We start from the raw sequence: 25,490 nt of genomic DNA, 5'->3' as shown, positions 1-25,490 counted from the left end.
TCATTTCTTAATTTTTTGTTTTCCGCACTCATGTCTGTGGAACAGAGTTGAAATGCTGCGAAATGTTGATATACAAAAACCGACTCTAGACGATGGTGCATTTTTTTAGATTTGGGGCCATGGCTGCTATAATGAGCTTAGCGCTAAGCACAAGACTTCCCGACTCTCGTGCGCCTTCAGCAATCTCTAATGAAGAACATATCAATGTAATGAACACACAATATCATGAAGTCACATTCCCACCTTATTACCCATCCCGTAAGTCTCAACTGAATTTGTGGTTACCACCATACTAACGTATCAGCGCTTGGCGGCCGTATTGATGGTGTATGGCAAGATGCGTATTCGAAAGTCCGTAAGTTGGTGAGTCGGATGACTATACTAGAAAAAGTAAACTTGACCACAGGGACGGGTTTTGCTTCGGGACCTTGTTCGGGAAACACGGGGTCGGTTCCAAGACTAGGAATCCCTAGTTTCTGCTTGCAAGATGGCCCCAATGGTGTACATGCCACTGATTTTGTTACTCATTATCCATCTGGGTTAGCCACCGGTAGTACATTCAACAAGGCGCTAATGTATTTGAAAGGAAAAGCAATAGGAAGAGAATTTAGAGGCAAAAACGTTCACATGGCACTTGCGCCGGTTGTGGGACCCATAGGGTTGAAAGCACAAGGTGGGCGAAATTGGGAAAGTTTCGGCGCAGATCCGTATCTACAAGGTGTTGGTGGAGGGCAAATGGTGAAGGGAATGCAAGAAGAAGGTGTGGTTGCTGTGGTGAAACATTTCATTGCCAACGAACAGGAATACTTTCGTCAAGAAGGCGAGCACCCTGCTGACATTGTGGCATCTATTAGCTCCGATATCGACGAGCGTACTTTGCATGAAGTATTCATGTGGCCCTTCGCCGACGTAGTTAGAGCAGGATGCGGCGGAATCGTCTGCTCTTTCAACAGAGTGAACGGGACTTACTCATGTGAGAACTCGTACTTGCTTGGAAAAATGTTAAAAGAGGAATTGGGATTTCAAGGATTTGTCGTTTCTGACTGGGGTGCCCAGCATAGTGGCGTTAATTCGGCTCTAGCAGGGCTCGATATGTCTATGCCTGGCGATATCTATGATGAATGGCTAGAAGGGAAATCTTTTTGGGGATCATCTTTAACGAAAGCAGTCTACAATAATAGTGTTTCTCAAGAGAGACTTGACGATATGGCTTCTCGGATATTGGCTCCGTTTTTTGCCTCCGCTGGCCTATATCTCCCCATGGAGAACGAAGTACCCAACTTCAGTTCGTGGACTTTGGACACATATGGCCCCCAATTCCCAATCCAAAAAACTGGTCCTATCGTGCAGCAAAATCAACATGTTGATGTGAGATCTACTTTTGGCGATGATATTGCACTTGGTTTGGCTCGTGAAGCTATTATCCTTTTAAAGAATGAGGGAAACAGCCTTCCAATCCACAAGAATATACGGAAAATGCTTGTTGCTGGTTTGGGCGCTGGTCAGGATCCAGATGGGTTGAATTGCAGAGACGGCACTTGCAGCAATGGTTTCCTAACATCTGGTTGGGGTTCCGCTGCAGTTAGAAACGCATTGACTATTACACCTTTCCAAGCAATAGCCCAAAAGGCCCACCTGAGGGGAATACTCGTGGAATACAACCACAATAACTGGAATCTAGAGGCAATTGATGAAATGCAAGAAGTTGATATGGCCGTTGTAGTGGTGAATGCTGCATCAGGAGAGGGCCATATAGAGATTGATGGAAACTACGGCGACCGCAAGAATATTTCTCTCTGGCATAATGGAGATGAATTGATCAAACATGTGGCAGAAAAGTGCTCAAGGACCGTTGTCATTGTCAATGCAGTGGGACCAGTGGATATGGAGCCATGGATAAACCACAAAAATGTCGTAGCTGTGCTCTTCACCGCTCCCCTTGGGCAGTTTGGAGGAGTGGCATTAGCAGAAGTTTTGTTCGGCGAAGTCAATCCTTCTGGTAAGCTCCCTTTTACTATTGCTAAAAAGAAGCTGCATTATGTTCCATTGGTGACAGAGTCAGAAGATGAGGAACCTCACGATGACATGAAGCGTGGCTTCTACTTGGATTACAGATACTTTGATAAGCACAGTATTCTGCCGCGTTTCTGCTTCGGCCACGGCTTGTCTTACTCGGAATTTGTATTCTCTGATTTGCGTATCAAAGAAAAGAACCAGCCGCTACAGTTCTTGTCGCCCGGCAAAAACTACTTGCCTGTAACTAGTCGGAACAAAGAAGATAACCGTGATCCTGAAGAAGCGTTGTTCCCAGAGAATCTACAAAGGCAACCTGGTTTTATATATCCTTACCTCGAAGAGGAAAGTTTGTCAGATCTGGATGAGGAAGACTTCAGCTATCCCCCAGGTTATTCCACCACACATCAAAGTACACCCTCTACTGCAGGCGGAGGTCTAGGCGGGAACCCAAGTCTTTGGACACAGGTGTACGATATCAGCGCACGAGTCACGAACGTTGGCAGATATGGAGGCGCCTATTCAGTCCAGTTGTATATTGAGTTCCCAAATTCCGAATTCATTTCTCCTCCCAAGATTTTACGGGGGTTCGATAAAGTTTACTTGGAACCTCATCTGAACGGCACTGTTCACTTTCCTATATTACAGAGGGATTTAAGCGTATGGAATACAGAAAAGGCACAATGGGTTATCCAAAAAGGCGTCTACAGAATCTCCATAGCTAGCTCAAGTGAAAAAGTGGAGCTCTATGGTGAGATTGATCTTAGTGGGTAAACAACGCGCCAAAAAAATAAGCGCGTACACTAGTGCGCGCGCGTTTTCTCCTCCATCATAATGATACGCATTGTTAGTGCAGGCTAATAGTTTTCTTAGTAGAATCTCACAAGCTCATGGCCAAACGACTTAGTTTGGCAGAGAAATATGCCCAGTCTAAGCAAAGTACCACCACCAAATCACCAGAGTCTTCAATAAAACATTATACTTTGCTAAGGTCTCCATATCGGAGACGCTCCCCTAAAAAATTCACGTACTCACCAAAACTACAGAACCTCACATCTCAAATACCCGAGCTCAAACCACATATTCCAAAACTAGATAATATCCAAATCAATGGTAACTGGAAAGCAAGAAGCCCAATTCGTCCTGTCAGAAAACCAATTCTATTGACCCCAAACAGAATAAAGCGAACCTCCCTGTTGTACAAAGTGTTGCCTTATGAGCTGAATAACCTAAACTTGGGTACCAATGGTATCAGAAAAGATCGGAGCTGGAGAAGTAAAAAAGACTCTTCGCAAGGACTTGTTAGGAAAGGTGTTTTTCAGAAACTCAAGAATTTTTTAAGTAAATTCAGTTTAGAAGAACAAGAGCGGAAAAACTTAGAGTTTGAAGCATTGAGAGAATCAGCCAAAAATGTCCTCTCATTTCCCGTGAATGAAAGGAGCCAAATGGAGAATGAGAGCCCACTTAGGTCAAGAAGGAGATTCCAAGATGATGACGACGAAGTTGACGCGATGGTGCAAAAAGCTAAATTACAATTGGAAAAGAACAAGAGGAGCGAGGAAAAGCAGGAACTCTTGCAAATAATAGAGAAGGAGAAACTTGAGCGGAAAAATCTTCAGGAAGACTATGAACGCCGGATTTATCTCATGGAACAAACACACAAAGCAAGAATACAGGAGCTTTCTCAAGAGATTGAAAACTTAACGTACAAGGCCAGTCTGCATTACCAAGAGATTGAGGCACAAAGGCTAAAAGAGTTAGAGAGTTCCGTGATGAAGGAAAACGAGTCCTTTTTACTTCAGCAAAAGGAAAATGAAGAGCGCCTCCAACTAATAAGGGCACGATTCGAACGAAAAGAAGAGGAACTTAAGGCAAAGGAGGAAAGATTGGAGGAGATGAAGAAAGAGATAGAAAACTCGCGTAGAGAAATGAACAATGTTCCAGCAACCAAACAGAGCTCGATAGCACCGACAACAGTTCATAGGACGTCATCTTTTTCGGTATTGGAGGAGGAGGGAGCAAATGGAACCCAAGTCAATGATCTTGCGACAGATGTCGAGACCATTAATCGTGCATCCAAAATCAATGAAATCCAAGTGATCAACTTTTACGACACGATGCAAAAGATTTCTGAAAGAATCATTCAAAAGGAAACGGATTTCTCACCGAATGAAAGGCTTCTTCTTGAAAGTCTCGAAGCGATTGTGAACTCCCTAGATGAACACATGAGTATTAGTCCAACAGACCAGGATGAGTATACAGCCAAACTTGATGAATATTCATCGTTTTTCGATAAGTTTAATCCATTGTTGAAGGAGAACCCACAACAAGCCCATCAAACATACAATCGTACAACATTGAAGGGAATCGAAGAGTCATTTGAAAGACTCAGCAAAAGTTTGAAGCGGAAACTCACCAAACGAGCATTTCAACTACGCGATCTCGAAAGCCAATATGATAAGACAAGGATTAGTGAGTATGACTACAATCAGCCCAAGATAGACCAGGCTGTCCAGGTTCTCAAGAGAAAAACTATATTGATTGCGCAACAAAAGAAGACAATAAGTCTTTTAGATCGCCTTGGCTTATTGACATCGACGATCCACAAAATTCGAAGTTCGCTAGCCGAGAGTATGTAATGATAACGATTTCAAATAATTTAATGAGAGCTAATTTTCAAGTTGTTAACTTAACAAGTAATTGCAAAGTACATCTACGCGCGCGCGAAAATACATACGCGTAATCAAAGATCGCGAAGACTTCTCTCAATCATTAGATACACTATCGTTCCTACTGACTTTGGGTTAAACATTTCCTACTTGTTTGCCCTATGAGTACTTTGCAAACACCGGCTTCTTTGCCTGTGAAACTAATACCGTCTAACATCCGTCCAGTGGCATATCGAATTTTATCTAAAAAGCATGGTCTCAATATTCAAACTGATGCTTTGGAAGTGCTTACAGATGTAATAAGTACTAGGTTTGGTGCAGAATGGAGAGGAGCGAAAACCCAGAGCTTTATCGAGGAGATTGCCAAATCGTGGAAACAACAAGACAGAGGAGTTTTCATTGATGGGAATGGCCTCAAACAAGTCATCAAAGAGCTCACAAAAGACAAGAGCGGTGCAAAAACAATGAGCAGTTTCATAGAACCTGTACGAGCAGAACGTCTGGATACGCTTGTAGATATGGGCAATGAAATTGGAAGCGACAAAGAGCTACTCAACTGGGAAGAATATTTTCGCTTTGTTACGCCCGACATCCAGCCCAATTTCAAGTTCGATAAGGTCAGGAAACAGTTTGCTTTACAACCTGTTGCAGGAAGCAAACTCAAAAGCACATATGATTCGTCAATGAGCTATTTTAGTCAGAGATATAATTCAACTCTTGACAGACTATCTCGAGATGAGAATTTTCACAAAACATCCTTTTCAAGCATTGCCGCTCTCAATACCTCCCTTAAAAAGCCGTCTGGCTACGAAATCACGCTAATCAAAAATGTTCTTGGTCGAGATGGTCTGCGTTTTATGTTGTTCGGCCTTTTGTCGAAAAACATAAACGGAAATTACATATTGGAAGACACTTCGGACTATATTGAGCTCAACATGACCCAGGCACATAAAACGGAGGGATCTTTCTATTGTACCGGTATGCTTGTCATCATCGAAGGCATTTATTCCGCTTCGGGTGGCTCAATGAGTAATGATGCCAGTGTTATCAGCGGATGCTTCCATGTTTCCAACATTGGTCACCCCCCTGCGGAGCGTAGAGAGATTGGTCTTGAAGTTTATGGAAATTTGGATTTCATGGGCATTCATTCTGATGCATTGACTCAAACAAAGAGCAGTGCTTTGGTGAAAGTGGACAAGGCATTGCGAAGGAAACTTTCAGCATTGGAGAAGCTGTTAGTGAACCACAAACTCCTATTGCTTGGGTGCAATCTTCATCTCGACGATGCAAAAATTGTGCTGGGGCTTCGAAAGCTTTTTGAAAAGTTGGAAGTCACTTTGGAAGAGCAACAAGACAACCCTCAAAGCGACAAACCATTGGCTATAATCATGCCTGGTTCTTTTGTTTCTCAACCACTTGCTCCTATAAGTGGGACAGTACATCTGGCTTCTAGTTCTGAAAATTATAAAAACAATTTTGACAACTTTGCTGAGCTCTTGTCGAAGTTTCCATTGGTGGTAAACAGATGCAAATTTGTTCTTGTCCCCGGCCCAAATGATCCTTGGCAATCTGCGTACTCCCTTGGAAGATTAAACTTGAATACTCTTCCCCAAAGCCCTGTACCCAACGTTTTTGTAACTCGACTTGAACGTTTGTTACCAAAGGGAAATCTTATTTTAGGCTGGAACCCTATGCGGATAAATTATATCTCTCAAGAAATTGTGTTGTTCCGAGACGACCTCATGGACAAGTTCAAGAGGAACGATATTGTGTTTCAGCACGATTTAGAGCTTGAAAAATTGCAGTTGAAAAGAGAACAACAGGGCGAAGATAAGAACGTGGAGAATATCATCGGCGGAAACGTGCACTTGACTCCTAAGGTAAAACAAGCCCGGCAGCTCGTGAAAACTTTACTTGATCAAGGTAACCTCCAGCCATTTCTCAAAGACTTAAGAGTAGTCAATCCTAATTACCATCATCTGATGCGCATAGATTGTCTCCCGACAACCATCGTATTGTTTGATTCAAGATTCGAATGTTTTGATGTGACCTACAACGGCTGCAAGGTAGTAAACGTGGGAAGTGCAGTGAGCAACCAAAACACCAGGAAATTGAACTATGCCGAATACCTGCCTTGCATGAAAAAGTACAAATTCGAGAGCATATACTTTTAAGCATATAGAGATCGATGCTAGTGGGAAAGTACTACTCCAAATCGAAGAAAGTCACTGAGATAGATTTAACAGATAAACACGATTCTTAATTTACACACCCAGTGACTATAATGTAGTTTCCTCTGTTAATTGAGTGTAGCTATACTACTGATTTAGGCTATACTTGTTTTTAAGCTCTTTCCGTTGTTTTGTTTCGCCAACATTGTAAAGTATAGCTATTTCCTATCCCCAACTCATCCCATAGTCATAGTTCATTTTTTTTCTGCAATTGCAATTCATCTACATGGAGCGCTTTATATGACAACACAGACCTACACTGGAAAAAAACCAAATGAACGCGCACTAGATTATCCAAGATACTCCTCCTACAATGCTGAAACCCTTCAATAAAGACCTTCATGTCAAGTACATTCAAGATCTTGACTCTAAAATAGCGAAACAGTCATACGAATATTGGCTTCTGGAACATCTTCGCATCAATGGGCTTTACTGGGGCCTCACAGCATTGGCGACTATGGACAGACTAGATGCTTTACCAGAGGATGAGGTGATTTCCTTTGTGCTCACATGTTTTGACGAGGAAAAAGGTGGATTTGCTGCCTTCCCTGGGCATGATGCACATGTTATCACCACTCTTTCGGCCTTACAAATCCTTTTAATTTACAATAGCATGGAGGTTCTTGGAGAGGAAAAGACAAAAAGAATTGGTGATTTTGTTTTGAGCTTACAACTCCCCGACGGTTCTTTCAAAGGAGACGAGTTTGGCGAGATAGATACGCGGTTTGTGTTTGTTTCGCTCTACATTTTGACTCTCTTGGGACGCACAGAAGAAAAAGTCATGGATCTGGCAGCATCATTTATTCTAGACTGCAAGAACTTTGACGGAGGTTTTGGCATGTATCCTGGAGCAGAATCGCACGCTGCACAAATGTACACATGTATTGGGGCGTTGGCGCTTTGTGATCGCTTAGATTCTGTCAGCCCCAGAACAGCAAATTGGCTAAGTGAAAGACAGGTGTTGCCTTCGGGTGGTTTCAATGGGCGGCCTGAGAAATTACCAGATGTGTGTTACAGCTGGTGGGTCCTACTGTGTTTGGCCATGTTGCAGAAGGCTCATTGGGTGAGCTTTGAGAAATTGGAGGAGTTCATCTTGAGCTGTCAAGATTTGGAGAGGGGCGGCTTCAGCGATCGGCCAGATAACCAGACCGATGTGTTCCATACATGCTTTGCTATTGCGGCTTTGGCATTGATGTTTCCGGAAAAGTATGAGTTAAAGCCTATTGACCCCATCTTCTGTTTGCCAAAGGAAGTGGCACAGAAAATACACAGGTTCTCAAAGCAAGAGAAATAGGGGAGGAATCTTATGTATGGGTAAGTTTAATGACAATTGGGCATTCCATCAGGAGGGGACACAATAACCACCAAAGATGTTTACCATATAACCATCAAAGATGAATAATGCCTTACAATGTGAAAAGCGCTAGTTTTGCTCCCGTTCAGTGCTTGGGATTTGCGAGAAGCACGTTAGTGACAAATAAAGCTTCCCTGAACCTACTCTTATAAGATAAAGCGTCAGAGTATTTTCTAATTAAGGCGAGCCTGAAAGATGATCATCGACAGCTGTATGGTACGTGTTGCAGAGACTCTAGCCGCCGACAAAAGAAGAAAGAATGTCATATGTACCATTATGAACTTTAATACTGATTACTGTGTCTATACTAATAACGTTTCTTAGGCCCAGGCATGGGTGCGAATTCTCAATCTTTTGCATAAATGGTGACTACATATGAAAATGATATAGGATATCAAAAAAAATAATAAAAGGTAAACAACGGGGTTAGAAATATATATTTACCGTAATATTCATAAAATCAAATCGTGGAGAGAGAAAGATAACGAAAGCTTCACATTTTAACAGCAAACATGTAGTTGTGTTGAGAACAAACTACATTGATGTATATACACACTATCAGAAATTCTCTTTTTCCTATATTTCATGTTTCCGAAGATCGGTCTCCGAAGATAAGGTAGGATGAAGTGCCGTATGAACGACACTCATCTGTCGCCGTGAGCTCTTATCTTTTATCTGGCCAATGCTGTGAATTCTTCTCGCATCTCCAGCCAATACCAGAGCTCTCCTTTGGTGAATCCCACATATGGTGCTTGACTCACGAAACACTGCGCTGACTTGCAAGCAACAAAAGGCGCATGACCCGACTGCATTCTATAGCAACTAGCCACGACCGAATCCTGTGATGGCAAGTACCATAACTATCAAATTAATCATGCTTTTCATTTTCTCTGTTTTTAAATATCTGTTCCAAAACTTTGCAAGTTTCCAACTTACTTAATCTATATTTCTCGAACTCAGCTGGGCTTAAATTGCGCTTCCAGGCTATGTCTGCCAATATATCACCAATCAAAACTATCGGTGCTTGTATTGCTAGTAATAACGTGTCAATTACGTACATCCCTAATTGATATAAAAGAAAATATAGACGCTATTGCGCTTTCTACTTCACAAGTTGTTAGCCTGCACACCAGAAACTGCCTACTCATTATGAACCCGTGCATCCCACATGGTCAATTTAACCAAGAGCCACACTAATCAGGTTCGAGGATTCAGTTTCAGATTATTTCTCAATGAGCTCCTTCTTCTCTGACAGCCCCACACACCCAGCAAATCTTATTTGCGAATTGTGCCGTTTGTTTTACAACAATGGTTGGGTCACTGGTACTGGAGGCGGCATTTCTATTAGAGACGTGGATGGGCCGAACCCTAACATCGTCTACATTGCACCTTCGGGAATCCAAAAGGAACGTCTCCAGCCACGAGAGATGTTTGTGGCAGAATTGCCCGGCAAGATTCTCAGATCGCCCAATGACGACAGCGATGGCCAGCCTCTTTCTCCTGATCTAGCAAAGTCTTTCCGCTACAAGCCTCTGGCATGTACACCGTTGTTTTTGAGTTGCTATAACATGAGAGATGCCGGTGCATGTATCCACACACACAGTCAGAACGCGGTGATGGCCACCTTGTTGTTTGAAGATAAGGTTGAGTTCAGCATGAGCCATATTGAGCAGATCAAAGCGTTGCCGCACTTGCAAGTGGATTCTGACACTGGGAAAGTACAGAAAGTGGGGTCCATGCAGTTTTATGATACCATGGTGCTTCCCATCATTGACAATACCCCTCACGAGGAAGACTTGACCGACTCATTGCAAGAGGCCATCAAAAATTATCCTGGGGCCACTGCTGTTTTGGTTCGTCGCCACGGAATTTACGTTTGGGGTGAAACAGTCTGGAAGGCCAAAGTGTACAATGAAGCTATAGACTACTTGCTCGAGTTGGCAATCAAAATGCACCAGGCGGGCATTCCTTTGGTGAAGAAGTAGCCGCAACTAGACTTGGGAATGCATGTGGTTTAATTAACATTGTAGACAATGCTAATGTAATTTCTGGTCTTATTCTTGGCATATTGATATATTTTGATGTTTTTATGGTCTCCTGGGATTAGAGGCATGTCATTAGTGTGATTCGTTTTCGATTAAGTTGCCGTCTTGGACCGTCTTTATGATGTAGTGCTAGAGAGGATTTTTCGTGCTTTTCAACTGGCTACCATGTACTGCCATCCAGTCAGTCTCAATTGACGTGTCCACTTCTCCAATGCATACAACATTACCACCACGTAGCAAATAAACACCTAGTGGGATTATCTGGTTTTCCCCGTCTGGGTACACGAGTAACTCTAGCGTATTGGAGATGATGATGTTGGTGGAGTGGTCAAAACTCTCTAAGATCCCTTCAAAGAGTCGGCCGTCGGTCGTAATAACACGCACACGAGCTAGAATAGTTAGTAAAGGAATAGGGAAAGGGCAAATTAATCATCACATACATCCGAGGTACTCTTTTAGTGAAGACATGAGTATCAAGACGCCTTGAGCCAAAGTTGATATTGAGCAGGTGTGTGGTGCACATGACCATGCACGTGATACACATCTGCGTAGAGCTCCATAGCTATACACACTTGACAATTATTGAGAACCGACTGTGACGTATATGTACACCAATTTTATTGTCTGTTCTTTTTTGAAATGCAACGGCATTCTATTAACACAGTAGATGACATCTGCACAGTGTTTTGGCCATCATCGGAGATACTACGGCAAGTGATTTGAAGGCTCTCATTGAAGATGTACAAGTGTCACGAAATAGTCTACGTTTTTAAGAGGCTTATCAGTAAATTAAGATGTCACTCAGTACTTTTTCTTACTTGAGTATTCTAAGTTGTATTAAGACCAAGAATTTGGATGTCTGCCAAAGTTTAAAAGGGCACACGTTCAAATTTTCAATTTGTTACGAGGAGGGGGCGGGCAGAGAATCCTGATTCCAGTCGAGTTTTCATTCACTCAGTCACCGAGGAAGGTGACATAGTCGATGTCCCTTCATCTCTCTGGTGTAGAGAATTGACTTTTGAAATGGCTCACTGCAAAGAGATAATCTGACTCTTCCACCAGTCACAGTATACTCCAGGCACGAAATGAAGCTGATATAAAGAACCTGAAGACAATCCCACATGCTTCAATTGCAATTTTGTTAGGGGATACCACAGAATATAGATTTAGCCTTTGAAGAAAGAAAAGAAACGCAAACATTTGTTTCACAAGAATGGTACTGAGAGCTACACACAGTTGCAGTCCGACTACCTTGCAACCATCCATTATACATCACCAAATTTACTCTTGATTAGATGGTTTCATATCAATCAGATATGTATATCCCCTAAAAACCCCAAAAGTTGAGGGTTTTTAGAACGTTCATGAAAGTTCGTCGAAGAGATACTATATGTCTGTCTTCTGCATCACAGTCTGCCTATTCTGAATCATAAAGTACCTGATGACTGCATACTCACTATGTGCCCAGTGACGATTTTACCCAGCATCTAAACCAGTCGGCTGCGCTAAATCACCCGGCCGACTAATTTTATTTTTCCTATGCTCCATGAATAATCCGAGATTCCTTACTACAATTCTGTCATGCGCTATTGCACAAAGTGAAAATACAAAATAGGAATGACTGTGGAAGCTGTGGTTGCCATGTACCATGGTCAGTCTGCAGGAGAGCCCATCGCCAAGTGCCGCGAATTGCTCCATTCTAGGCAATAACGTGCGGAAAAAGCCTTCGCAGCGTCATTCTTTCGGCGTGAGTTTCCATAAGAAATTTTGTACTGGCATTATCACCAAATGACTCAACATACATCCCAAATCGCCAATTCTAAGGTGCAAAAAACGCATGTCACACTATGCGATCACGAAATGTGCTCCATCTGCGCATAAAATTTTTTTTTCTCGTAACTACGCTTTATTCTTTATCACTTTGATAAATATCTAGGTAACTAAAACACATTAGCATACAAAATGTCCGAGGTGACTACAAAGGAATCATCATTGGGAATTAATACCACAGAATCCCCAAATGATTCTACTAACCCCCATTCTACCTGGCAGAATTTTAAGGACACTTTCAAGCCTGCCCAAGTGACTTCCGAACAGGATTTCTCTGACTTGGACACTGTGCAAAGGGCCAACATTAATTCAGCCAATTCGCCGCTTTCTAAGCAATTGAAAAACAGACATTTGCAAATGATCGCCGTTGGAGGCTCCATCGGAACAGGTCTTTTTGTTGGTTCGGGTTCGGCATTGGCCACCGGTGGGCCTGCGGGAATTGTTCTCGCTTGGGTTATTACTGCAACTGCAGTTTACGCCACCATGCAAGGCCTTGGAGAATTGTGTACAGCTTTTCCCATTAGTGGTGGCTTCAATTTGTATGCAACTCGTTTTATCGAGCCTGCCATGGGGTTTGCTATTGGATGGAATTATTTCATGCAATTTTACGTATTGCTTCCTTTGGAGTTGGTGGCCGCATCTATTTCCATCAAATACTGGAACAGCACATTGAACCCAGACATTTTTGTGGGAATATTCTGGGTCACTGTGTTTTTCATCACCATGTTGGGTGTTCGTTGGTATGGTGAAGCCGAGTTTATGTTTTGTTTGATCAAGGTGATCACTGTTGTGGGCTTCATTATTCTCGGCATTGTTTTGATTTGTGGAGGCGGTCCCAACGGCCAATTCATTGGCGGAAAATACTGGAGGAACCCAGGTCCGTTCGCTAATGGATTCAAAGGTGTGTGTTCCGTCTTTGTCACTGCTACATTCTCCTTTGGTGGCACAGAAATGATTGGTTTGGGTGCAGCTGAGGCTCTCAATCCTATAAAGGCTGTCCCTAAAGCCATCAAACAAGTCTTCATCCGTATTGCCTTGTTCTATTTCGGTACCATCACCATCGTGGCCACTTTGGTTGCCTACAATGATGATCGTCTTTTAGGTGCTTCTTCTGTGGATGCCACAGCCTCGCCTTTCGTTATTGCCATTGTCAACGGAGGTATCAAGGGCTTGCCAAGTGTGATCAACGCAGTGATTTTGATTGCTGTATTGTCTGTGGGAAATGCCTCCGTCTACGCCTGTTCTCGTTCCCTCAATTCCCTTGCCGAACAAGGCATGGCACCAAAATGGACAGGGTATGTCGATCGTTTGGGACGGCCATTGTTTGCTATTATCTTCACCAACATTTTTGGCCTTTTTGCATTCATTGCCGCATCTGACAAGCAAGTTGAAGCCTTCAACTGGCTTCTTGCGCTCAGTGGTCTTTCTTCCATTTTCACTTGGATGTCTATTAATTTTGCCCACATTAGATTCCGTGCAGCCATGAAGGCGCAAGACCGGTCTTTAGATGAATTGGCATTCAAATCAACCATTGGCGTCTGGGGATCGTGGTACGCCATGTTCATTTACTTTTTGGTGTTGATTGCTCAATTTTGGCTTTCCGCTTTTCCCCTTGGAGCAGAGTCAAGCGCATCAGCCTTTTTCCAAGGCTATTTGGGTGTCCCTATTGTGTTGGCCAGCTGGATTGGTTACAAAATTTACACTAAATCGTGGAGAATTATCATTGACGCCAAGGAGATTGATTTGGATACGGGTCGTCTTATCCCAGACATGGATCTCATCAGACAAGAAAGAGAAGAAGAAAAAGCTAGATTGGCTTCTATGCCCTGGTACCGCAGGGTACTTGCCATCTTTTGATGAGAGCACCAGATAGCATTAGCATAAAGATATCATTAGACATAAGCATAAAAATTGTATATTACAGTTACATGTAATGCATAAGAATTCACCTATCTATTGACTAAATTGTCGTAATGGTACCACGCCAATTAGAAAAACTCATAGCAAGTTCTAGCAGTTTATTGAACTGTTATTGATAGGAGACAATCAGAACTTTGATGTTGTGCCAGACGATTGGATACAATCGTTAAGGTAGAATTGTTTAGTTGAGAACTACAGAAGACAATACGCAAAATTAACTTTAAATCACCTGATATTCTTTAGAAGATTCAAGGTGATTGGGATACTTTTCCCTTTATAATTATCATAACACGATACTTAGATGAATGAATGGTTTCGAAGAAGTTGAAATCATGGCCATAATCCAATAATCGACATGACTTTTCATTGTACAATGTTTACAGGTTAAACTACTCCAAGTGATACGTGATTTATATTAATGTACAGAAAGTGTTTGCTAGAATTTGGCTACGCATCTCACACCAGGTGGGGTGACATTAAAGCCAGAAAAGAATTAAAGTTGGCTTAACAGACAACGTGGTAAGCTCTTCTGTAGAATGGCAAACTAGCAAGGTAAGCCTTTTCTTCAGCGATCTCTTGCTTCAAGAGATCCAAGTCCAACTCTCTTCTACCAGTGTCAATATCAACCTCACTAGCAGGGATGTACCATCTCCAGTTCTTCTTCCAGATTTTGTGGCCAATGTAGAAAGCAAGCACAATTGGGAAAGACAAGTAAGCCTTGAAGAAAGCCTCAGCATCAGGCTTAGCACCCATTGGCCAGACGGCAAGCCAGAACTGGGCAATGAGGACCAAAATGACCAAGATGATACCGAAGTAAGAGCCATAGACACCAACCTGAGAGGTGAAAGCAAGCTCATCAGTACCTCTACCTTGTGCCTTAAGAGCCATTCTGAACTTGACGTGGCACAAGCAAATGGAACCCCAAGTGAACAAAGAGGACAAACCAGAAATAGCCAACATCCAGTCGAAAGCCTCACCTTGCTTGTTAGAGGCAGAGATGAAACAAATCAAACCGAAAACCAATTGTGTGATAATACCCCACAATGGTCTTCCTCTCTTGTCAATGTAGTTGAAGAACTTTGGAGCTTGACCAGCTGCAGCCAAAGCAGCCAAGGTTCTGGAAGTACCAAAGACGGAGGAGTTACCAACAGACAAGACGGCAACCATAATAACAACATTCATGACAGAAGGCAAACCACTAATACCAGCGTTCTTGATGGCAATGACGAAAGGAGAATAACGAGCAGTTCCGTCACCGTTAGCCAAGTCTGGGTTGTCGTAAGGAACCAAGCATCCAACCAAAATCAAAGAGACAACGTAGAACAAGGTGATTCTCCAGAAAACTTGCTTGGTGGCCTTTGGCAAGGACTTTCTTGGGTTAGCAGATTCAGCAGCAGCCAAACCAACCAATTCAGTACCGGCAAAAGCAAAAGCAGCAGTGACAAACACGGAACAAAGACCTTTGAAACCGTTGTTGAAAGCACCAGGGTGGTGCCAGTACTTTCCACCAATGTAACCACCTTTTGGACCACCACCGCAGACCAAAACGATACCTAAGATGATGAAACCAACAACAGCAGTAACCTTGATGGCGGAGAAAACAAACTCAGCCTCACCGTAACCTTTGACACCGAAGAAGTTAATCACCACAATAAAAACGTAGAAAGCCGCACAGTAAGCTGCTGGATTCGTTTTATCATCCCAATATGACACAGCGATTGCAGCAGCAACCAACTCTAACGGGAAAACAACCAACCATTGCAAGGCGTAGTTCCATGCCATGGCGAAACCCCAGGATGGGTCAATAAATCTAGTACTATAAGTGACGAAAGCACCGGAAACAGGGAAAGTAATGGCCAATTCACCCAAAGCGTGAACGGTAGCGAAAATCATACAACCAATCAAAACGTAGGCAATGATGACGGAGGCTGGACCACCGTTGTGCAAAACCTTACCCGAACCAATAAACAAACCAGTACCAATGGCACCACCAATGGCAATCATTTGCAAGTGTCTACCTTTCAACGATCTCGACAAAGGTGAGTTGGCAGTCATGATGGCAGCCTTCTCCACCTCGGACAAGTTTGGGTCAATTCCCAAGTCCGCCTCGTTGACTCTGCGGAAACCATCAACAAAGTGCTCCCATCTTCCCATAGGAGGCTTGGCGTCTTGCGCTTCAAACGCATCGACATAGACCATGCCATTCTTGTCGTTGGAGGACGCTTGGTCCCTAGACGTGATGTAGTTCAACTCTTTCTCAGGCATGTTAGAAAAATGTGTCTAATGGGAAAGAGTAAAAAAAATCCTACGAGGTGTAGGGCGGCCGCCGTGTTTAAATATTCTTGCCCTCGTCTGGCCTAGCAGAGGTATTTTGCACCTGCACCAAGCGGCTGATAAGACTGTCTGGGGCGCGCCGTATCAGTATGGCATTATGGCAAACGAAAAAAAAAAGCCTGCACATATTGCCCATGGCAAGGCGTTTTTAAGGTGGGGCCCGCTACTATGATAAGTGAGCCAAGACGAATGATGGCCGCATCGAGTGCTTTAGGAAATTTTGCCCGCAGTATTGCCATTGTTCCGGCGGTGTTGCCTCGGCCTCTCGTCTTTGGGATTTGTGCGGGGGGTCTACGTCCACAGACCATTGCAACGATGCTAACAGACGGGAAAGCAATATTACTCGGCTCGTAAAAGGTCATGCCACCCATTGTCCAATGACGAATGAAGCGCTTCGAAAAGAAATTCCATCTTTAATTTTCCTTATCTCGCTAGCCTGCGTGGATAAAGCCGCTCCTGCACACAGACACACATCCCAGCACACTTTGATAAGATCGCTCATAGCGAATAGGTTTAGTCTTGCCCATAAGCGTATTCGTCTCTTCTCTGCAGCAAAGGGTCCGTTGAGTTCTTTGGGCCTCGTCTAGTTTGCTCTTGTCGGCTTCACCATTTTCACGTTTCTTGGTCTAGCTTTCGCCCCGCTTTTTGCATATCTTATCTGTGACGGCCGACATGTTTTCTTGGGGTAGACGTGTTAACGTGATTTGTCATGCAAAACCAGTCCGAACGCCGTTCTTCATCGGTCTATATGCAGAGCAAACCTCTGTCTCTTCACGGCGTTTTGTCTTCTGTGGCCTGTGTGCAATACCGCAAAAGAAAGGTCAACTATCTGAAGCTCCAAATCGGGTACGCTCTGCAGATTGACTAATTGCCTCATCTGCTCGAAATGCCGTTCCCAAGGTCTTATCTAGTCGCTTACGACAACTAATGCCTTGGCGAGATATTCTTGCGCTTCTAGGAATGGCGAAAGTGGTGTTTCACGCTGAGGAATTCCGCGAATGGTCATAGAAGCCCGCCAAGTGTTTAAAGTTTATCATGTTATCTCATGATGCTATATTTTTATTTTTTTCTTTTGCTCTAATTTATCCGTTGTATCTTGATAGACGAGAACGGCACCAATCTCATTCAGATGGCTGTAGATCTCATTATCACAGATCTTCAATTACCATTCTCCTGCATCGCTTGATCTCTTTATTCGTACGTTTCAGTCATATTCGTATCTTTTTTAGTTGAGCCTTCTTTATTTGATGCGTCATTTCGTTCTGTTGTAAGGTAAATACGATGCGATATGTTAAACCGTTGTTACAATGATACCTTTAAGGACGAATGGCGAAATGAATCAATAGTTCTGCATTGACGATATATAATGAGCAAACGCAGAATCAAGCAAACAAACTCGAATATTGGAAGGAATTAGAACCTTGTGAATATTTGACGTTCTTGGTCCGCATCCAGTATCGGTGAGAAGGAAAAGTTCAACAATGTTTAGTTCCAGGGTATTTGCTTGCTTTGAAAATTGAAAACAATATGTATTCTTCTGTCTATGATATTCTACAGTACAGACTTTTGCTGTCCTTCTTTCTTCAGACTGTGAGTATTGTTCACATATTCAGAAATAATACAAAGATGTCGGTTTCTCCTACATTACCTGGCATTCAGAGACTGACTTGAGCTATGCCCTGAAAAGTATGATTTCGGTAGGTTCACTAGCCAAGATTTGATAAATTCTGTGACCAACAACATCGATAGTTTCTAAACATCCTAAAAACAGACAAAACAAAAAACCCAAGCTTAAGATTTTTGATGCAAGATATTTAACAAGACGAACACAAGTGGGATTGTCTATTGCCAAAAGGAATGTTCAAGCATCGCATAGATGCGCTTGAACCAAAAGTAATTTGACTTCCGTTCTATACTAGTTTGTACACGTAGTTTGGTCCGAAGAGCAAACGTTATGAAATTACTCTTCCTATTTTATAATGTGAAATTATCCGGCTCAAGGGATTAGTAGGATATCCGGGAGTACCGCCCATACAAGTACATCGGATCAAGTTGACACATGTGATTAGATACTACTTTCCTCATGCAAAGATAGATTATATTATTATTTTGCTCTATTTTATTCAAGGGGAGAATGAAAAGAACAGAAGACATATAAACCACCAGCTTTGGCTGCGTATAAGATAAGTTAAGTCAAGATTTTCGCAAATACTTGAATCAAGATTTCAAAATACCACGTTGTCTTGAGATGCATCAATATACGACTCCACAAGGCCATCTAACGAGTTCCTTCTACAAGTATTCAAACGACTTTAACATTTACAGAAATTATATGATGCAATAGAAAAAAGGGCCCGTGCCTACTTCTTTTCCTTCTTTTCCTTCTTGTCTTTCTTCTCCTTCTTCTCCTTCTTCTCCTTCTTTTCTTTCTTCTCCTTCTTTTCCTTCTTTTCCTTCTTCTCCTTCTTCTCCTTCTTCTCCTTCTTCTCCTTCTTCTCCTTCTTGTCTTTCTTGTCCTTCTTCTCCTTCTTCAGTTTTTTGGAAGATTCCTCTTCGTCATCATCTCTCTTTCTCTTCTTCGTAACTTCTTCATCATCAGATTCATCATCAGAATCTTCAACTGGAGCCTCAGGAAGAGGAGCAGTGGCATCGGCATCTGCATTGTATGCTCTAGCCTCGGTGATATCAATCTTCTTAGCGTCTCTAATGACCTTTGAAGTAGTTCTCAAGTCTCTACCTTCCAATGCGCTCAATCTAGACTCAACCTTGGCTCTGACCTCCATACCAAAGTCACCAGAGTCATCTCTGTCCTCGGACAAAGAGTCGTATCTCAAGGCAACAGCAGCCTTGGCAGCCAAAACTCTAGCGATCTTACCCTTGTTCTTACCAGAGGCTTGACCGACCAAAGAAGCATGGTACAACAAACCGTATTTTGGTGTATCGTGCTTGGTCTTCAAAGCTCTAAACAAGGCTTTTTCAGCACCCAAAATCTGGATAGTCGAAGCAGGAGCCTTAGCCAAAGAGGTCAAGGAACCAGCGTGGGCAATCAATCTAGCACCAACCAACTCACCAACGAGAGAGGTCAAGTTAGGAGCGATAGCCTTCATACGCGACGACAAGTAGTTGGACAATTGTTCTCTGTAAGCAGCAAAGTCGACAATTTGTTCGGCAAGAGCCTTGATGTTGGCCAAATCGACGTCGGTGATTTCAGTACCCATGGAAACTTCAGCGGCACTCTTGACTTGCTCTTCCATTTCTTCAGGCAAGATCTCGGCCAAGTCAGTCTCAGAAGCGTTGGATCTGACACCCATAGTCAAAATGATTCTAGCGTAAGCAACAGAGTCGGTTATAAGCTTGGCCAACTCTGGGAAGTGCCAACCGTACCATTCTTTACATCTCATGGCGTATGTGTTCAATTCCTTGTCCAAGTCGTCCAAAAGAGCAATGGCTTGCACGATCATGGTGTCAACCTTGTCTGCGCTGAACTTCAACTTGTGTCTGCCGATGGAGTGGGCCAAACCAAGAGACATTTGCTTCAAGGTGGAGTCATCCAAACCAGGCAAGAGCTCAGGCAAAAACTCACGGATAGATCTGTGCAAGTCCAACGAGGCAGCGTCGGAAACAACAGAGTAGTTCAAGCCCAACTTGTTGATGGCATTTCCCAATTTGGCCTCACTGACAATCAAAGTGGCCTTCTTCTCGAGTTTGACGTCTTCCAACAACTTCTTCAAGTTGTCAGAAACTCTGCCCTCGATAACGGCGTTGGCTTCTTCCAAGGCATTGGCGGCAGACTGGAATTTTTCAAAACGGTGGATTTTGAATTGTTCAGCAACTTTTTCCGCCGAGTTCAAGTCTTCGAGCAAGCTGGATGACTTGTGGATTTTCTTGTCAGCTGCTTTTAAAAGAGCGTAACCCGCAGCAGTTTCGGTCAACACGTAAGCCATTTTGATATTTGCGTGCTGCGTGACTTGTAGTGGAACAGGTTATAGGATGGAAAAAATACTTGACCGATGAGGTTGAGAAAAAACTTCCCCGACTGCACACAATCTGATGCTATACCTGAGGTACGGGTGTACTTACCACCAAACGACAAACCATTTTGGCAAAGACCATCTCTGCTAAATGGAAGAAACCGATTTTGTGTGGGTGTAACGCCTTCATTTTGCTTTGGAAAAACTTTGTTCTGTAGGAGAGTAGTCAATTAGACCCAGATGTTTGGCACCTATTATGCAGTCCACCCAAACATTGTATAGCGCAGACTAACACAGAGAGCTATCAGGATAAGAGTGAGCTATGGAGCTTTTCTTCGATTTTAGTGCTCCGGCGATCTCTTCTACAAAATTTTATGTGATGGTGGAGCGCGTTAGATTCACGTATTCTTATTACGTCATTCTCACGTCAGTATCAACCGCTTGTCACTAAACCTCGAGCAGATTTTCCATTGCGTTTGTTTCCTTGAAGGTATATCAACTTTAGTTTGATATACCTTCAATGTCTTCCTCTTTTTTGAATGTTGTTTTCAGTGAATTGTAGGTTCTACACCAGGAGAAATCAGAGTGCATGCAGGAGCACACGTATAGATGCAAAAGCATTTAGATATTTGTACTTTCATGGTTGGCGATAATGGAGAAACGTGAGAGGAACTCTGGAAAGTCCCCTGTTTCGGCTAGCAAAAGGCCGAAGCTGTCGCTCAAGCACAAAAAAACATCATACTTTCTTCCACAAAATACATTAGCATACAATCCGCAGAGCTCCATACTGGACAAGAATAAGAAAATACATGCCCCAAAGGATAGGCTCCTTGAAGAACTGCGCAAAAAAGGACCAGAATCCACGAACCCTAGCATCAAGGACTCTAGCACTGAAAATGTGCTGGAGTCTTTCACTCCTGAACCAACAGAAACGGGCCAGATATCGAAAACCCACGTCCAATCTACAAAATTGTATGACAGATCTTTAGAACAGCACAGCTCAGACGACAGCTTTGAAGGCGTCAGGTGGCAACCAACAACCAGTCCAAATAAATATGCCCGTCCGATTCTTTCTTCGCCATTGAAAAACGCAGATCTCGGAGACAGATCACTTAGAAACGTGTTGACAGCAGAAACCGTGGTGAATGAACTAACAGACTCCGTACTTTGTAAGTACGGCTTGGGAATGCAGAACACCTTATCTCAAACTCCGAAAAATCACCGAACAAGCCTGGATGTAGCTAAATCGACTCTAGATATGTCGCCTACACTTACACGATCCAAATCGTTTGATCCTCGCAGTTTACAAACTACCTCCACATCCTTAAGTTCTGAACTGGCCAAAGTCTCCAATCTAAATATTTGGTTGGATAAATTTCAGGGCCCTGGCCACGTTACAAAAGCACCTCTGGAGCCTCCAATGAAAGCTATCCAAAATCTGCACGTACCATCCACTAATTCTAATGACGACGCGTCTCTGGAAGAAGACCCTTTCTTAGACGATGACACATTTCTTGCAGACTTGAAAATTGAACTGTTCACAACTCAAGGAATACCTTTTCAGCAAGCCCCCGCCAGCAAATTGGATACTCCAACAGAGTTGGCTCATGATGCAGAAAGCGCATCAATTTTGCATCGGGATAGTCCCAAATCATTATCACAAAGACAATCAGCACTAAAAGCTTCAACACCGTCAGCATCATCGCCAACAGTCTCGACAACGGCATCGCCAAATGCATCACCAAATACATCCTTAAATGCATCACCAAAGAATAGCTCTCCTCAAATCATTCCAGAAGAGTCAGATCCTTTTTCAGATGATCTCGATGTTGTTGCCATCGAAAAAAGTGCTGTGGCAACACAAGCGACCTCGGAACCTACTTTGCCAACTAAAAATGGAAAAAGAAACACCGGCAGATTGTCCCCTTCGCCTGATTCTTTCGAGGAAGAAAATGTCGGTGCTAAGTTATCATATACCCGTACTGATTTTGTTCGATACCAAATCATGTCGATCATGCAAACCACATATCCACATCAAAACTTCAAAAGGAAACAGCTCATATTAACTGTGGCTGATGCGGATGAGCAGACGACGAAAATTGTAATTCGTGGGGACTCGGCAGAACTCAATTTTCAAGAGGGTGATATCATCAATATTATCATCACCAGCCCCGAGTCTCCTAAGCTAGTTGATAATAATAACAATCTCATAATCTGGAATCCTGATACTTTAATATCATCTACTGTCGTTGCAGACCAATTATTTTGTCCCAGAAAGACAGTTATGAACAAACGATATGTGTTTCCTGGCGAAGCAACTATTCCGTTGATTGTGGGAACAACAGTACATGAGATATTTCAGGCATGTTTTATTACAGAACAATCCTCCCCAGAGTACATGGAACAGCTTTTGGAAGTGGAAACTAAACGACGTCTCTTGGAAATCTATTCCATGGGAGATGTGCTTGAGGAGACTAAGGATCGGATCCGGAAACATTTCTCCTTTATTGAAAAATGGTTCAACACGTTTTTCAAGAAACCACCTTCCATTATTCCAACTAATAAGCACCAGCAAAATATCAAGTTTTCGGTCGCTGATGTACTTGATGTGGAGGAAAGTATATGGTCGCCGATGTTTGGAATAAAAGGTATGGCTGACGTTACTTTGAAAGCAAATCTAGAAGGTGAATCAGCAACAGGTCAGTTTTTACTTCCCATGGAAATCAAAACAAGTAAAGAGTATTTGAGCCATCATGCTCAAGCGGCACTTTATTCTCTATTATTTAAGGACAGGTACAACGCTAATATTTCATCCTTTCTTATGGTTTACACTTCTGAGGAAGGCTCAACCAAAAAACATGATATATCTATTCCTGACCTCAGATCGTTGGTAAACTTGAGAAATCGAATTTCACCTTACATAAAAAGTGGTACTCGTGAGTTGCCTGATATTATGAGGCAGCAAAAGTGTGATAACTGTGTGATTCAAAGCAGCTGTATGACTGTCAACTATCTACTTGAACATGGAACACCTGAGAATAGTGGTTTGAATGATGGCGTTTACGAAGACTTAACAGAACACTTAGTTCAAAGGCAGGAGTATTCGGATTATCTCAATTACTGGGATGACCTTTTGACGAGCGAAGAAGAATTTGTTTCCCGATTCAATAAAGATTTATGGATTTTAACATCTAAGGAAAGAGAGGAGGAACAAGGAAAGGCTCTTTCCGGAATGATAATTACAGAAAAGTCTGAATTTGTTGATAACACATCTGAATTCATTTACAAGTTTCAAAGGCGCGATTTCAAAAATATTCGACCTATTGATGCCACCATCATATCGAAATATGATAGAGTGATCATCAGCGATGAATCAGGACATTTTGCATTAGCCCAGGGTTTTGTGAAGCATATCGATTGTGGTTGTATCATCATCCTGACAAGGAGAAAACTAGTTCTGACTGAAGTGAAGAACGATCGTTTTCATAGGGCAGCAGTTTTAAGACCCACTCAATCCCAATCTCCACAAGGGACGCAAACCGAGACGGTCATTTTCAGAATTGATAAGGATGAAATGTTTTATGGTATGGGAGTCGCCAGATTCAATATTTTGAACCTTTTTCTTAGAGATGGTGATACTAAAAGAAGGAAGTTGATTGTTGATCTTGATACTCCACGCTTTTCCCCCGTACCTGTGGCGAATGTTAAGAAGGATCATTTTAACAGCGACCAAATTAGAGCATTTAACAAGGTGTTCCAAACTAAAGATTATTGTTTGATTTTAGGTATGCCTGGAACAGGTAAGACAACTGTTATTGCACATCTTATTCGCATGCTTGTGGAGGAAAAAAAGTCGGTACTTTTATCCTCATACACAAACTCTGCGGTAGATAACATTTTACTCAAGGTTAAAGAATTTGGAATCGATTTCATTCGGATAGGTAATACATCCAGGGTTCACCCAGATATTCGTCCTTATATTCCTGGATCAGACGAAAAATGTGTCGAAAACTACGAAGATTTTATACGCATTTACCAAAAACCGCTTGTTGTGGCAGCAACTTGCTTAAGTATGAGAGATTTGGCCTTCAATGTTAGGGAGAGATTTGATTACTGCATTGTTGATGAAGCATCTCAAGTCTCTATGCCATTGAGTTTGGGTCCTTTATCAAGGTGCGATAAATTTGTTTTGGTAGGAGACCATTATCAACTTCCCCCTTTAGTTGTCCATCCAAATGTTAACGTTAAGAAGGGTCTTTCGCGGTCGTTGTTTCAAATATTAGCGGATGAGCATCCTCAAAGCATAGTGGAATTGTCATTTCAGTACCGTATGTGCAAAGAAATAATGCTCATTTCGAATGCCTTGGTGTACAATAATAGATTGCAATGTGGATCTGAGACTGTTGCAAAACAGTCTCTCACAATCCCAAATCCAGAAGCCCTTGCCGCATATATTGATCCAAGAAGCCCTTTGCTGCACAGATGGCTCTCTGATGTGTTTAAGCCAGAGAACAAGGTTTTGTTTCTAAACCATGATAATATGAACGCATATGAGCGTAAAGTTGGAGAAAACGTTTCTAACTTAGTTGAGGTTGAATTGATTAGGCAAATTGTCGAGTCGTTGTGTCTTTGTGGAGTTGATGAATCTAAAATTGGTGTAATGACGCTTTACAGGTCCCAATTAAAACTCCTTGTACAATGCTTTAAACACAGACCACGTCTTGAGATATTGACAGCTGATCGATTTCAAGGTCGAGATAAGGAATGCATCATCATCTCATTTGTGAGATCTAATAAGGAAAAGAGAGTCGGTGATCTACTCAAGGACTGGAGAAGGGTGAATGTAGCGGTGACAAGAGCCCGTTCTAAATTAATTACGGTAGCATCAAAGTCTACCCTTTCGCATGCGGACTCCATCAAGGACTTTGTGTACTTAGCGGAGCAGAAAAATTGGATCTACAATTTACCATCTTCAGCATATCATGTCTATCAATTACCGAAACCCAAGGACAACTTCGCATCGCAAGAGATTAAAAAACAGCCTATAAAATTTGGAGAAAAGATTATAAGCAAACACCCAGTGGTGAAAGACATTTTATCGGATATGAATGCCATTAATTAAT

At 42.5% G+C, this 25,490-nt stretch overlaps 10 protein-coding genes across 10 annotated transcripts; 7 read left to right on the top strand and 3 right to left on the bottom strand. All coding sequences in view use genetic code 12, as the record gives it.

The window, feature by feature from the left end:
• Nucleotides 1-372: 372 nt before the first annotated feature.
• BGL22 (Bgl22p) lies at nt 373-2,787 on the top strand (the record flags this gene model as incomplete). The annotated part of the gene is made up of 1 exon (XM_002619563.2): nt 373-2,787. The coding sequence occupies one exon, from the start codon at nt 373-375 to the stop codon at nt 2,785-2,787; it is 2,415 nt and encodes an 804-aa protein (XP_002619609.2).
• Nucleotides 2,788-2,903: 116 nt separating this feature from the next.
• Nucleotides 2,904-4,652, top strand: FOB63_000721 (uncharacterized protein; the record flags this gene model as incomplete). The annotated part of the gene is made up of 1 exon (XM_002619562.2): nt 2,904-4,652. The coding sequence occupies one exon, from the start codon at nt 2,904-2,906 to the stop codon at nt 4,650-4,652; it is 1,749 nt and encodes a 582-aa protein (XP_002619608.2).
• A 191-nt stretch (nt 4,653-4,843) lies between these two features.
• On the top strand, nt 4,844-6,856 carry DPB2 (DNA polymerase epsilon noncatalytic subunit; the record flags this gene model as incomplete). The annotated part of the gene is made up of 1 exon (XM_002619561.2): nt 4,844-6,856. The coding sequence occupies one exon, from the start codon at nt 4,844-4,846 to the stop codon at nt 6,854-6,856; it is 2,013 nt and encodes a 670-aa protein (XP_002619607.2).
• A 370-nt stretch (nt 6,857-7,226) lies between these two features.
• BET2 (Rab geranylgeranyltransferase) lies at nt 7,227-8,207 on the top strand (the record flags this gene model as incomplete). The annotated part of the gene is made up of 1 exon (XM_002619560.2): nt 7,227-8,207. The coding sequence occupies one exon, from the start codon at nt 7,227-7,229 to the stop codon at nt 8,205-8,207; it is 981 nt and encodes a 326-aa protein (XP_002619606.2).
• Nucleotides 8,208-9,499: 1,292 nt separating this feature from the next.
• On the top strand, nt 9,500-10,252 carry FOB63_000718 (methylthioribulose 1-phosphate dehydratase; the record flags this gene model as incomplete). Its single annotated transcript, XM_002619559.2, has 1 exon — nt 9,500-10,252. One exon carries the CDS (start codon nt 9,500-9,502, stop codon nt 10,250-10,252), a length of 753 nt encoding a protein of 250 aa, XP_002619605.1.
• Nucleotides 10,253-10,441: 189 nt separating this feature from the next.
• On the bottom strand, nt 10,442-10,780 carry FOB63_000717 (U4/U6-U5 snRNP complex subunit; the record flags this gene model as incomplete). The annotated part of the gene is made up of 2 exons (XM_066102495.1): nt 10,442-10,701; nt 10,753-10,780. 2 exons carry the CDS (start codon nt 10,778-10,780, stop codon nt 10,442-10,444), a joined length of 288 nt encoding a protein of 95 aa, XP_065958559.1.
• A 1,494-nt stretch (nt 10,781-12,274) lies between these two features.
• On the top strand, nt 12,275-13,999 carry GAP1 (amino acid permease; the record flags this gene model as incomplete). Its single annotated transcript, XM_002619558.2, has 1 exon — nt 12,275-13,999. One exon carries the CDS (start codon nt 12,275-12,277, stop codon nt 13,997-13,999), a length of 1,725 nt encoding a protein of 574 aa, XP_002619604.2.
• A 567-nt stretch (nt 14,000-14,566) lies between these two features.
• On the bottom strand, nt 14,567-16,327 carry FOB63_000715 (amino acid permease; the record flags this gene model as incomplete). Its single annotated transcript, XM_002619557.2, has 1 exon — nt 14,567-16,327. The coding sequence occupies one exon, from the start codon at nt 16,325-16,327 to the stop codon at nt 14,567-14,569; it is 1,761 nt and encodes a 586-aa protein (XP_002619603.1).
• A 2,429-nt stretch (nt 16,328-18,756) lies between these two features.
• Nucleotides 18,757-20,340, bottom strand: NOP5 (RNA-processing protein; the record flags this gene model as incomplete). Its single annotated transcript, XM_002619556.2, has 1 exon — nt 18,757-20,340. The coding sequence occupies one exon, from the start codon at nt 20,338-20,340 to the stop codon at nt 18,757-18,759; it is 1,584 nt and encodes a 527-aa protein (XP_002619602.2).
• A 679-nt stretch (nt 20,341-21,019) lies between these two features.
• Nucleotides 21,020-25,489, top strand: DNA2 (bifunctional ATP-dependent DNA helicase/ssDNA endodeoxyribonuclease; the record flags this gene model as incomplete). Its single annotated transcript, XM_002619555.2, has 1 exon — nt 21,020-25,489. One exon carries the CDS (start codon nt 21,020-21,022, stop codon nt 25,487-25,489), a length of 4,470 nt encoding a protein of 1,489 aa, XP_002619601.2.
• Between the last annotated feature and the right edge of the window lies 1 nt (nt 25,490).

This window comes from Clavispora lusitaniae, assembly GCF_014636115.1.
Source record: "Clavispora lusitaniae strain FDAARGOS_655 chromosome Unknown tig00000003_pilon, whole genome shotgun sequence".
Lineage (NCBI taxonomy): Eukaryota > Fungi > Ascomycota > Pichiomycetes > Serinales > Metschnikowiaceae > Clavispora > Clavispora lusitaniae.
Note: the sequence above shows the minus strand (reverse complement) of the source record. Positions and strands in the feature narration are given on the sequence as shown.